This window comes from Corapipo altera, unplaced genomic scaffold (assembly GCF_003945725.1).
Source record: "Corapipo altera isolate COAL_440 unplaced genomic scaffold, ASM394572v1 301, whole genome shotgun sequence".
NCBI lineage: Eukaryota > Metazoa > Chordata > Aves > Passeriformes > Pipridae > Corapipo > Corapipo altera.
In genome coordinates, this window is record NW_020884926.1 from 2,646,035 (window position 1) to 2,659,770 (window position 13,736).

Below are 13,736 nucleotides of genomic sequence, written 5' to 3' on the forward strand. Positions count from 1 at the left end.
ACTTAATATATATAAATATATAAATATACATACACACCTAATATATAAATACATATATATATATATATATATATATAAAATATATATAAATATATATATAAAAATATATAATACAACTATACCTCATCTAAAAGCTCCCATCCACACTGGGAACTGTCACCACTTCCAGCTCCCTGACCACATCCTGGGACTGCACAACCTGTGCCATACTGGGAGGGTCCACATCCCACTCCAGTGCCAAGGAAGCAGGTACTTCCCAGCCATGGCACTGCCAAAGGGGGCACAAGGCTGGAGGGTGAAATGATCTCAGCCTTCCATAAAACGTAACCTCCCATGGTCTGTGCAGCTCCTGCAGTGATCCCAAGGCTCAGGGGAAGGCCTTGTCTCACAGTGAGACTCAGCTCAGCTCGACTTCAAAGCCCAAGAGCACTTTTTGTGAGAGAGGGACAAGCGGGGAGGGGGAGGGAAAAGCTCATCCCAAAGGAACGGCTCGGGATCCACAGCGAGGCCGAAACATCCGTCTGCCGAGATGGATAATTAAACACTCACATTTAGACAAATGAATAGGTGAGAATGAAATTAAATTCTCATTATCTTTTTTTTTTTTTTGGGGGGGGGGGAAAGGAGGGAGGGACAGGGAGCAGAACCGACACTCGTTCCACTGAGCTGGGCCGTTATCACCAATTAGATTTCTGAGCCTAATGTACATCTTGTTTGAACAGGTTATTCATCCAATTGAAATCAAATTACTAATAATTTGCAAAGTATCGCCTACACAAGCCTGTCCTTGGGTTGTATGAAGAGTGGTGAGCAGGAGCCAGTCCCTTACAAATTAATAACAGAAAAGGAGGAGGGGAGGAAATAAAATCCACAGTCGGGCAAGTGAAGGTGCTGCAGCTGCTGCTTCTCTGCCACCTCCTCACCCACCTGAGGGCTTGGACATGGTGTTAAGTGTTAAGTGTTCCATAAAAATGACCAAATGACCACAGGAACAGCTCCCTGCAGAGCCTGGTCAGCAGGGAGGGGGGCCCGATGGGGAATTCACTACCTGCTGCTTCAGGAGGGGCTGGAATGTCAGGGTTTGGCTTGGGCAAAGAATTAAAACACAAAAAAATACTAACAGGAAGGTCAGAGGCTATTCAAGGCATCTCTGGAGCCTCCACTGGAATGAGAATCCAGCCCAGAAAAGCAAGTGGCAGAGCTGGCAAAATAATGGGAGAGCAGCTCGAATAGTTTTTAATTTTTAAGTTGTTTCCTTCCCTGTCATTTCTCTTTTACTCCAGCGGTCCCTGCAACATTTCAACACCAGGGAAGGGGCCAGCAGTGAGTCAGGTGTCTCCCTGACGTCCTGTCACCCTCATTCCCAGCTGAGCTCGTGCATTATGGCCAACCAGCTCCCTGTGCTGTCCCAGGTACACACTGCAGGAATCCAGGGACCCAGACACATCCTATGGAGTGTGGGGAACGCTGGGCAGCACCCAGCTACAGGAACAGGTCATTACTACCAGAAAAACCCATTACAGCATCAGCTCTTATCCACAACGGTCCCTTCCTACTCCCCCTTAATTATAAGGCCAACACTTCCTTTGGATGGAGTTTGTCTGAACCTCTCAATTTTCTAGGCCACAGAGAAGAGAAAAATATTGACGAGGTTTTCCCACATCCTCTGGTTTAGAAGTCTGACCTGAAGGGACAGCGCTGGCAAAAGGGAGAATGGAGGAATTTCTGTACAATGGGCACAGCCCAACACCACCAGGATTGCTGGGAATTCAACATGCCCCGGGTGCCACCACCGTGCATGGAAACACGGAATTCACAGTGCTGCAGGGAAGCAGCTTGGGAAGATGGACCTGCAGGTGCCATTCTGCTGGATGCTGGGTCAGATGGACAGAGCTGGCCCCTCTCTCCTCCCTGCTCTTCACAATTATCACTGTCTCAGCTTCCAGAGTCTCCCTCTATCCATGTCAGGCTATTTTAAGGCAGCCACCACCATTAAGAAGCTCGTGCAGGCAATGAGCAGGAGTTCAGGAAACCTCACCCAGGATGGCTGGAAGAATGGCCCTACTACAGCAAGAACTTGGACTTGGGGCATCTGGGTTATTCTCCACCATAGAACTGATGTCACACACAGGGAGACATGGAGAGCAGCCAAGAGCACTTGTGGGTCAAGGTTTCATTTCCTTTCACTCTTACACTTCACCTTTCTTGCAGGTCTTTTATCTCCCTCCTAGACAGGAGGGATTTCTTACTGTTTATTACATTTTGTCCTGAAGCATCCCTGAGAAGTGAGTAGCCATTTTCTCTCTCTCTTCCCCCTCAAATCCATGTCCTCATTAGGTCAGTGACACGCTTCCTGGCACTCTGGACCAAGTCCAGCCTTTGCTTCCCAGAGGGATCTTTAATATATTTATTGAATACAGTGACTGTTGTTAAGTGGTGCATGGTTCAGAGGGGAAGAGGGAAGGGAAGGAGGGAGGAAAGAGAAAGGAGAAGAGAAAATAAAGAGCTGCAGAGGGAGGAAGAGGGAACTGATAGAATAAAACCAATGAGAGCTGTGAAGAAGTATCATAAAGCAGCAAAATGTGTCTCCAGCCACAAGAGGGGCCCTGCCTCCCTCTTCTCGAGTCCTGGCAATTAGGAGAAGGGCTGTCGAGTCTGATCTGAGAGCCTGAGTCCCGCTGGAGCCCAGAGCCCTGCTCTGTCACGTCTCTCTCCAGTTGTGCAGTGCCTGGCAGAGCCCTGTCAGCTCAGCCCAGGCGAGGATCAGCTCAGCCCAGGCGAGGAGCAGCGTGGTGTGGCACATCCTGCCACGAGACTGAGCTCCAAAGGGAGCAGGGATGTCACACAGCTCTCATCCCCAGGCTGCTGGGGAGCATCTTGGGAAGAGGCCAAGCGAGAGAAGGCAGGCAGCTCTGTGCACATCAGCTGGGAAGGCACTGGGACTTCGTGGCTCTGAATCACAAGCAGGTGCATGAGACAAACATAATGGGGGGTGCTCGGGTCTGATCTTCAATCAATTAGGGAGTCAGAGAGCAGCAGCCTTCTGGGAGGTAGGAAATAGCTTTCCACTTAGGAAGGCAGGCAGAGGGAAGGCTGACAGTGCCAGCCATTAAGGCTTCATGGAGGTCAGTAATTTCCCTATTAGAAAATGGGTGCTGAGCAAGGGGAAGGCTGGAAAGCTGTTCAGAGAGGTGAGAGGAGGGCAACTCATCCTGTCTGGGCTCCATCCAACGTTCCTGTGTGGACAGGGGCAAGGAGACAGTGTCCCACCATTCCTTCAGTAAGCACCTTCCCTCCAAATGCTCTTCCCTGGTTTGAAATAACTCTAATCCCACTCCAGGTGTTAAACACTGGGGTCACACTGCTGACACAGCCAGAGAAGGGGGTGGGGGGGAAGTGACCTAAAAACAGGATGAAGGACTTGAAGGGCAGGATGAGGTTCTCCAGAAATCTACTTCTCGTTGCACAGACACTGTTACAGGACAGCTTTTGTTATTTCTCCTCAAAATGGCTTTTATCTCAGTTCATTATTTGGCAAGGAACCCAGCCCGTTGTGTGCTCTCATTGTACAATCTGCTACTACTTTTGCTCCCAATTCTCTTTTTTTTTTTATTATTTTTAGTAAAAGAATTTCAAAGGCAGTTTTACCACACGTATCCATTTGCACCTCTCCTGCCCATTCCTCAGCCCTGTGTACGTGTTCACTGATATCCCACAAGGGCTCCTTCAGAGACAGGTCAGGTCAAAAAACTTTCACCATTTTAACAGGTGTTTAAGCATTACTGCCTCTTATTCTTAGCCACACCATCACATTTTGCTGGGGACTTAGCCAAAGCTGCTCCTAACTCACCCTGTTAAATCTCAGATGCTCTGATTGCATTTCTCCTCTTCTCTTTCCCTCCCCTCCCACACTAATGAAAGAGGCCAGTCTTTAAAATAGAAATTAAATTCATGCACCCACAAGACAATGCTGGGCTTAAATCCAACAGCATGTGAGGATCTTTACTGTTAAAGCTGAGCCTTATTCTCTGGCTGCACTGGCTTTCATCTCCTTGGTGTTTCTTGGGATAACATAATATCCTTGAAGGCAGTTTTCACCTCAGGGTGGAAAAGCTCCCGAGCTGAGGTAATGCATTTATCAGTGCTGGTTGGAACCTCCCTGCGAGTGTAAGGAAGTTAATGCTCTCCAAACTATTGCAGGGCAATGGAATCTGCAGCCTCCAACTTAGAATCTGGGAATCATTAAGGCTGGAAAAGCCCCTCTGTTATCACCAAGCCCAGCCTTTCACCCAGCACTGTGTTCTCCACTAATCCCTGTCCTCAAGTGCCACATCCACACGTTTTTTGAACGCTCCCAGAGATGGTGGTTCTACCACTTCTCTGTATGTCTTATTTGGTGTCTAGGATAACCCAGAGATGGGTAACAAAAGAGAAGACTGGCCTAACTTTTAGTTCAGCTTGTTGGGGAGAGGCAGCTTAGTTAACTGCCTGTGAGAAAGGAAAAAGGCAAAGCTGGGGTTTTTTTGCCTTAATGAAGACAAAGTTTCTACCTGAATTCTACCCTACATAGTCCTTGCAGCAGTGCAGCTATGCCAGTATTATTTTGGCTAAAATAACTGTACAGGTGACATTGGTACAGAAATGCCCAATACTGACACCATTCTTTTTCCCCAAAGAAAAAATGATGTTCACAGCCAGACAAACATCCTCACCAGAGAGTCAGGAAAGCTGAACCAAACCATGGGAGTTTAGACAATGCAACTGCTGCACGTAGGCAGTGTTGTAAGAGAGCAAGATCTTCAGGAAGCTGAAATCTGATAGGAAGAAAGAAGATTTTTCCTCTGCAACATTGTCCCAATAACCCTTGGAGCTGAGTGCCTGGAGTCTGTGTCAGCACAGTGACACGGTTTTGGAAGGACGTGGTTGTGAAATCATTTGGCATCCACTGAATGCACTGACTTCAGTGGGAGCTACAGGTCTCTGCTCCTTTCTAGGACTGCAAGAACCTGCCAAGGCAGGTTTCCTCTGCCTCAGATCTCCTCTGAAGGCCACCACCACGGGCAAGATCACAGAGGAAATCGGTGTCAAAGGCGAAGGTGAGGGACCGGCCAAGAAACTAAACTTCCAAGTCCTTTTCTAATCCCCAGAGTCTTTTCTTCAGACCTCAGAGTAACAGAAAGCATTCCCTCGTGCCAGCAGTGGAAGGAAAAACAGTCAACACAGATGAAATTGGGAGCAGGAGAAAGCAGAAAAGGCACCAATGTTGAAAGTAGTGAGGCAGGTGTTTATGATGGCACAGGCACACAGGGGGGGCAGCCAGGGGTGCAAAAGAGGGAAGCACAGGTTTGCTCAGGCCCTGACCTTGTTTTCCTATCACAGTTTAACCTATTTCTTCCTCTCAGTGGGGGACAATAAACCCTCAGCCCAATCCATGCCCATCAGGGAGGACACAACAGGTGAATTAAAGCAGAAAGCAGATGGGCACTGTCTCTGCCGGGCCCCAGCTGTCGTGTCTGAGCTGTCTCGCCTTTATGCTGGGCTGTGCCTCCAGAGCCAGCCCCATCCCACCTTCCACCCCACTCCCTGCCTGCTAATGACACTGGGATCACAGCCAGAGCCTGCTCCTTCCAGCAGGGCTGAGCAGGAGTTGGGCCAAGCTTCCCATTCATGGCTCTGGAACAGCTGGAAACGGCCAGTCCTCCCCCTCTTTGGGACAGGGGCACCCATTTCCAAGGGACAAAATGCTTGGAAGTGCTGGAGGACTGGAGCAGTGGATGTTCCCTGCCTGGGCACCAAGCACTGAATTTCTTTCCTCCTCTTCTTCATGCACTCATCAGGAATGCTGCCTGCCCCTGTTTGCTCCAGCTATTCCAGCTTTCCCCCCCCAACACACACACACACTGCATCAGAGCTCCCAGGAAAACAAAAAGGAGAGCAACTGTACAAAAGCAATTAAGAGCCTAATCTACTTGGTAAGAATCCTGTCCTCCTCTGAGGAAACAAGACAAAGCTTAAACAAGAGACCTTCAGACAAACTGATTGAGAACTACTGGAGAGCACGGCAATACCAGGCTGGGGGACCACTGCCTAATAACCACTAAGTATTTTTCCTTCATTTCCTAATAACCAAGGCAAAGCAATTACAGTAATTAAAGATTTAAGATAAGAGCACTTTATATTTGGGGGGCCCAGCATATCAATTATACAGTTATCATGTTGTTCTCCCTCCTAATGAGACAATCTAGCACTATAATTTCGCAGCATTAAAAGCATAATTAAAGGGGGCAGGAGAAGAAGGGCAGTTTACCAAAACTGATTAGGAGGGTTTCCTCTCCTCAGTGGCTCCTGTGCACACACACAGCACAGATGCATTCCCCAAACACCCTTCCATTTCCAAGAGATAACCCTGGAACATGGCTGTTGGACAGCTGCAATGATAAACCCAGGCTTTAATTACAGGAGGGTTTTATGGGAAGAGCTGGTTGCTGGTTTTGTTGTTTTTCTGCTGTTTTCTCCCTACTCCCAAGCTCTTGGTTGCTGAATGTACCAGCATCTGTTGGAAGGTAAGGGGGAAATAGCTTATCTTCTCAGAGGCAAGAAACACATAAAACATAAGGAAAGCAATTACATGCCTTCAGTTCCCACTCCTCTGTTTTTATAGGGCTTGTCTTAGAATCTGAGTGATTTTATGCATCAGAGGGAGATGACAATCAAGATGAGTGGCAATGATATGCATGGGAGGCTGAGGCACAGTGCCTTTAGGTATCTATTTTCCTGTAGTTACAGCTTTTCTGAACTTCCCATTTTTTTCAGAGGGATGAGAGAACCCAGAATTTTGCAGCTGAATATTGTGGGCACTCAGACCACACATGAGAGCCCAAAGGATAGTTACCATAATATAACTTAAAACAACCCCTTCTCCTCCTCCTCCAATGCTGCACAATTCCAGGAGAAATGTGAGTGGTACTGGGAAAAACAGGATCAAAGTATGTAAGTACTGAGGTGAGCCCTCACCTGAGTTACTCTTTCCTTCATCACTTCTACATCACTACTACAGAGGTTCTCAGGATGCTCTTTCACACTTGTACTTCAGAACATAAAATACCACACGCTGCTGCTCCACACCTCCAACTTTGCTTCCCAACATTGAATTACCCAGTTTATATTACATCTGAATTTGGGGACAACTGAAAGCAAAAGGCAGGATTCTGGACCCATGCACTGCTGGGTATTTTCAGACAGCTCTGTATAAGCCCACAGACGACTTTTTGGTCATGCAGTTCTTTGGCCACAAAGGCACAGAGGGCTGGGCAGAGAGTGAAACACAATTTACAGCCTGCAAATCCAGATGCCTTGAGGGCAAACACGAGGCCACACAGAGCCCCACTCGCCCCAAACAGGGGTGAGTAAAGAGAAAAAAAAGACCCAAGTACTCTTTCTGAGCTCTAATGTGGCATTTACACTCTGATTTCAGGCCCTGGGGGTCACTCCACAGGGCAGTGTTGGCTCTCAAAGGCTGGTCACCTGCTGCCCAGTTCTCTGTGCCTTTGCTCCTGCACTTCAGCACTCCCCGGCAGGAAAAGTACCTTCTTTTCATGATACTGATGTGGAGATCCTCCTCCTGCTTTACTTCGGGGTGCTGACCATTGCTCTTGTCGCTCTCTTCGCTGTCGTCGCTGTGGGAGAAAATCGAGGTGAGCTCTTTCTTCGGGATCCTGGTGGGAGGTAAAGGGATTGTCCTCTTCTCTGCCAGGCGGCCCCGGTTCTGGAATTAGTTGCAATGGGAAAGGGCAAGAGGAGGAGAGAAGAAAACAAAGGATTTGGTCAGGAAACTCAAAACCAAGGAGCTCCTCTCAAAGAGCTGCCCTGAGAAGGCAGCACTGTCAGTCCCACTGTTAGGGTGGGTGGGCAAAGGCCCTGCTCACTTTGGAAAAGGCTTTGCAGCAAAGGCACAGCTGTATCTAATTCTTCTAGTTCTAATCAAGTCATGCCCTTCCAGCCTCTCCCACCTCTTCATTCCTAGCTTGTGTCTGATCCACATCGATAGGAAAGGGAGATGGCACCGATCTTTCTCTCCAGAGTATTTCCTACCAAACATTGCACATTAACACAGTGGAGTAAGTTCAATTAAACCTCTGCCAGTAGCCCTGGGAAGCCATGATCCAGATAATCCAGAGTACTTCTGGCTGTAAAGAAGGAAAACTGCCTGTGCCAGCCAGCAGCAGGTTCCTCTCACACCACTGAACAGTCCACAGCAACTTCAACCTGAATTACTGAGGCTACTTCCCACTGCTCATCTGCATGTTGAGATGGACTGAGCCTTGCAGAGATGTCCCTCAGTGCTCCTCCCTCACCAACTCACTGGGCATGGCACAGCTATGCAGGAGGAGAACTCCCAGGAGGCCTTTTTCTTCACGTTTACAGAACCTGGCACAGCATGAGCCTGGTCCCAACCTCCTCCTCCTCTCTTCAAGAAGTGAGATGTATCACAGACCACCCTGCCCCTGCAGCCTCTGTGCCTGATCCACAAGAAGACACAAACCCAGTGCAGCCTAAGCCAGACTGTGCTGGGCTTTAGCTCCCACTGGGATAGAACAGGTTTTTAGGATTGGGGTGTTTGGCTCCATCTGTGACTGACCAAGACAAGAGCCATAACATGAGCACTCCCAGTGGAAGATGTACACTGGAAACCCGGGGAGACTGTGGTGTCATTGCCCCCACCCCCCCAACCCATCCCAGAATCTAAAATTTTAGCAAACAAAATGGTGAAACTGGGATGGGAACCACAGCAGGGGGAGGTGAAGCACATTCATGTGCACGTGCTTTGTACAGGAAGAAAGGTGTGTGGAACAGGCTGAATAAGTGCAGAGTAACACTGAATTAATAACAAGTTCCTCTGAAACATCGATTCCAACTTTCCAAGTAAACCTGGCAAAACACAAAGGTCCTGGGAAAGCCAGTCAGGCTCTCTGCAGGGGAGAATCAGGAACACTAAATGATGGAAGAGCCCGTGCTTTTTTTAATTAAATAAATTAAGAACCCTCCACAAACACAAAACAAAAAACTTGTTTACCTCTGTCAATAAATTCCAGTTGTGCTCATTAAGGGGAGTCCTAATCGCTGTGATAATTAGCTAAATCCATCTGGAAGGCATCACCCCAAGGAGCCACGTTAGAGCTTTCCCACCCTGATGCAGGTCCAAGCCAAGAATGCAGCTGTCTGTGAACAGCAGACACCCAAGGGAGAGCAGAGCAGTGGGCCAAGCTGGCACAAAAACGGGAAAACACGTCCACAAGGAGAAAGACACGCACTTTGTACGCTCTGTGTGTGTCTCCAACCCTCATGTGGGAGGTGCATTTCCACCCCTGCCCCTCTCCTGCTCCAGTGCAAACAGAGAATGTGCACCAAGTTCATCCTCTGCCCAAAGTCACCTCGGGAGCACGGACTCCCTCGGAGCCAGAAGGACAGCAGGGAGGTGAGGAGAGAAAGGGAAAAGCGAGGGGATGGAAAGGAAAAGCAAGGAGGGCAGTGTTTGCACCGGATTTCTGTCATGGACCAGCATGAGCCTCATCACCCAAAGCTTTCTGTGTTTTTCAGGAGTTGCAATTAAAGGGGACGGGGAGGGAGGGGGGTGCAAATTTCTGCTCCAGAATAATTGGAAATCACTCTCTGCTGTGGCTTTGCGGGCTAAAGAGAACGGCACAGATCAGACACTAAAAATCATTTTATGGCCATTATGGCACCTCGGAGCAGTTAGCAGGTCTCAGTGACTGCCCAGGGACTCGTCAGCCCTGAGCAGAGTGAGAGTGCAGCAAACAGGGAGGCACTGAGCCCACGGAAACAGCCCCCAGGCCACAGCACAGGTCACCCCTTCCCCTGCTCCTCAGGGTGCTTTTTCTTTGCTTTTCTCTAAACTGTACCCTTACACCTAAAGCTGCTGCATATGCACATACATATAACATAGAGATATTGCAAATGTACCTATACAGGTAACACCTAACACATCTTCCCTTAAAAGGCAAATAAATGAGTGTGAATGGAAGAAGAGAATTTGCATCTGCAGCGACCTCTGGTCACAGGTGACCTGCCCTGCTTTTGTAGGACGACACTAGAACCAGAGTGGTTCCAGTGTTCCTGTAAGCCCCAACATTCCAACCCCAGCAATGCATTTATTTTTTTAAGTTCTGTTTACTCTGTACTTTGCATTTTTTTTTGCCATCAGGTTTGGGGTGCTTTTATTTATTTATTTATTTACTGCGTCTCTCAGTTTGCAGAAAATTAAAATAGACTGAGCCAATCAATTTTGCCTTTTATATTCATCTATAGTCAGTTTTGAATCAATTGCACTTTCTTAATCTGTTTAGAGGCATTCACCAGTAGATACACATTACTTTTAAATTAAGCACAAAGGTAGCCAGAAGCCTGGCCCAGAACCTGCTGCAATCAATTGCCTTTCCATTGACTTCAAAGGGCGCTGGTCTAAGCTGCAAACAAAACAAAAAACACACTCCAAAACACACACAGGAATCTTTCCTGGGTTTGCTGAATTTTTTTTTTCAGTTGGACAGATAGATTACAGAACATCAATGTACCTGCAGAGGTGAGCAGTGGGTTGAGATACCTACAGTGACTCCAATTCAGGGTTATCAAGTAGCAGTGGCGAGTGGCAGCAGGTAGTAAGGTCTGCACTGAGCAAGAACACCCCTAGAGATTGCAGTGGCATCACCAGATGTGGGGAGGTACGTTAGGATTTACAGGTATTCGGTGTAAACCTCATAATCTCTCATTTAAAAAGCTTGTGTATGGGTGGCAGTGTCACTGCATTGATCTCACACAGCCGTGGGATGCTGGTCCTGAACCCTGTAAAAAGGTTTGAGCATTTTTAAAAAGAAAACTGCCTCCCAATTGGTTGAGACTCATTGGGATGTCTGATGAAGGGAGACTACAAAACAGGTGGAGAGAGAGTATTTACAAGGGCCTGGAGTGACAGGACAAGGGGGAACGGCTTCAAACTGAAATTAGGTTTAGATTAGAGATTAGGAGGAAATTCTTCCCTGTGAGGGTGGGGAGGACTTGGCAACACAGGTTGCCCAGAGAAGCTGTGGCTGCCCCATCCCTGGAAGTGTCCAAGGCCAGGCTGGACAGGGCTTGGAACAACCTGGTCCAGTGGAAGATGTCCCTGCTCATGGCAGGGGCTGGAACTGGATGATCTTTAAGACTCCTTCCAACCCAAACCATTCCATGATTCTATGAGTCTACGCTTGGGAAAACAACCCAAAACCAACAGTCACACACTGTGAGAGCCAGCCACCTGGGACACTCCTTTCCCCATTAAATAACCCTGTTTTTACACACCTGAAGAGCAGGGGGAAGGTGTCCTCTGCCAGCTGGTTTCTTTAAACCAGTGGGACTGTTTTGGCCAGTGAGTCAGAAGTAGCATTTTCTGGGGCTGCAGAGCCAGCAGCTGTCCCAGCAGGGGCAGAACCCCCAGCAGAAAGATGAAGGACACGTAGCAGTAAATACAGCTCAGAGCTCACCCAGCACAGCCAGCTTGCCTGCCTGCCAGCTGCCCAGTCCAGGAGGACAGACAGAAAGTGGTAAGGAACAGAATATGCCCCTGAGAGCAGAGGGGGGAACACAGGACCCCCCCAGAGGTGAAACAGCCAGGCAGCCAAAATGCTGATGCAGAATTATGGCACAGGTAATAATAAATCTGCAACAAACCCTCCAACAACCTCTTCAGAGCCTGAGAGGAGTCCAACCAAAGAGCTTCCCTTCAGGACAGACACTGACTCAGCTCAGGGGAAACCTCTCCAGGCTTGTACCCTCCTTTCACAGCAAGAGGATTTCCCCCACTCCTTGGATCCAGGATGGAGAGCACGATATCCCTCTTTAATTAGCGTAACTAGAAAGTTAAAACGTTCCTGCAATTCTCCAAAGCCTTTCCAAGGGGTGAGTGTTGAGGGCACGGCAGAACTGCCTCGTGCATTAGGGCTCCCTTCCCCTTCATACATTGTTAAAGATTAATTTTGTGGGTTATGATTCCAGCTAACGAAGCACAGCTGGAGTTTGAGTCAATAAACCCTCCGTCCCCCCAGACAATTGAGCTCCCACCCGGCCGCTCCTGCGTCAGCCCAGCCCTCCGTCACTCACCACTTCACCCTCCCAGGGTCTTTTGACACCATTAATTGCTTTCATTGCCTCTCAAAGTATTGTCTGGGTGGGGGGTTGCTTTGTTTTTAAAAAATCACAGACAGGCATATTTCCTTTCCCCAGGAAAAAAATCAGATGGGGGACCGGCACGCTATTTAAAGTCACCCACTATCCAGAGATTCTACTGCAATTAAAAAAAAAAAAAAAATAATAAAACCAACAACCTGGGGACAGCAGCAGCAGGTTACCCAAGTAGAGAAGCCTGGAAGCCCCATCGTTCTTGCCATGAAAGGCAAGGACCGTCGGAAAGATGGAAAAGAAAACAGTGGGGATGTTTCTTCCCTTCCAGAGAGCTGGGGGGGAAATTCCGCTCCGGGTGGCTAAACAAGGTCAGCGGAGTTACAAAATAAAACCTCTCTTTCCCCCCCACCCATCCAACCCCCTCGTGGCTCTCCCCTGGAGCCCCGTCCTCCCAGCCACGAATTCCAAAATCCAAAAGTGTTGCATAAGAGCCCTGGGAGAGCTCGCAGATGGAATGACGGGCGGAGAGCATGGGACTTGGGGGAGAGACAGGAAGGGAGGGTTAGGAAAGGTTTCCTGCCCTGGGAGCTACTGCAACAAGGTCAAAACAGCTGAACGCCCTGGTGTGACATTCAAAGTCAGCCAGAGAAGGAAAGATTCCTTGCCGAGAGAGAGTCCCTGGTGAGCGTTTAATTGATCCCAGCAATGGAAAAGGCCTCTGCTCCGAGAGCTGCAAGGCAAAAAAGCTCCACGGAAAAAAAAAAACCAACCCACCAAAAAACAAAATAATGCACATGAAAGCAAAGCTTTTTGCCGGTCCACATTAACTGCCAGCCAAACTCTGGACATCTGATCCCGTCGGGAATTGACCCAAGCAGATGAGCAGGTGCAGTCCCTGCAGTCACCACTTCTCCAGCATCCAAGTCGGTACCATTAAAAAAAAAAAAAGGAAAAAAAAAAAAAGGCAGAGAAATGCAAATGCACAACGAATTTGCACAAAAATATCAAAGCTGTTTGCAAGATGATTCACGTGCCCGTGATTCAACTCTCTAAAATAATTACTATTGGATAGAAAGGAAAAAAAAAAACCAAAAAAACAACCCTGTAGGAAAACAAAACCCCAGCACATGCATTCCTTCTGCATATGTAAAGCTGGGAAATACAGGGAGCAGACTGGGAATGCTGGGGGGAGGTAAGAGGGGAGGTTTGTGCACTGCCAATGCTGGGAGCTGGAGAATTCTAAATCTTTTCCATATGTGAAGGAAATCCTCAAGCCCAGACAGCATTTTCTCTCTCTTTTTATTGATAATAAAGATAGGGAAAAGGAAAGGGGGAGGTTCTGAGAGCCAGGAATATTTTTCTTTTACTTTTCCAAATAATAAACCCACTCAAACGGCTTTAATTAGGGAAATTACACAGCAACGGAGACCACACATCCCTCTGTAGAATAACTGACAGAGTTTGCATTTACCTTCAGCTGTGATTAGTGTAAACACCTAAGAAAGGGTCAAGTTGCCTTCCAAGATAATCCTCCCCTCTCCCCTGGGCCTTCATTAGCTGTT

General features: G+C 48.1%; 1 protein-coding gene across 12 annotated transcripts in view; it reads right to left on the reverse strand.

Annotated features, from left to right (window-relative positions):
- SAMD11 (sterile alpha motif domain containing 11) overlaps positions 1–13,736 on the reverse strand; it is a 114,309-nt gene that overhangs the window by 72,178 nt on the left and 28,395 nt on the right. For all 12 annotated transcript variants that reach the window (XM_027658102.1, XM_027658103.1, XM_027658110.1 and 9 more), the window contains one exon: positions 7,587–7,765. In XM_027658102.1, coding sequence (XP_027513903.1) covers positions 7,587–7,765 — 179 coding nt within the window. The remainder of the gene's footprint in view (positions 1–7,586; positions 7,766–13,736) is intronic.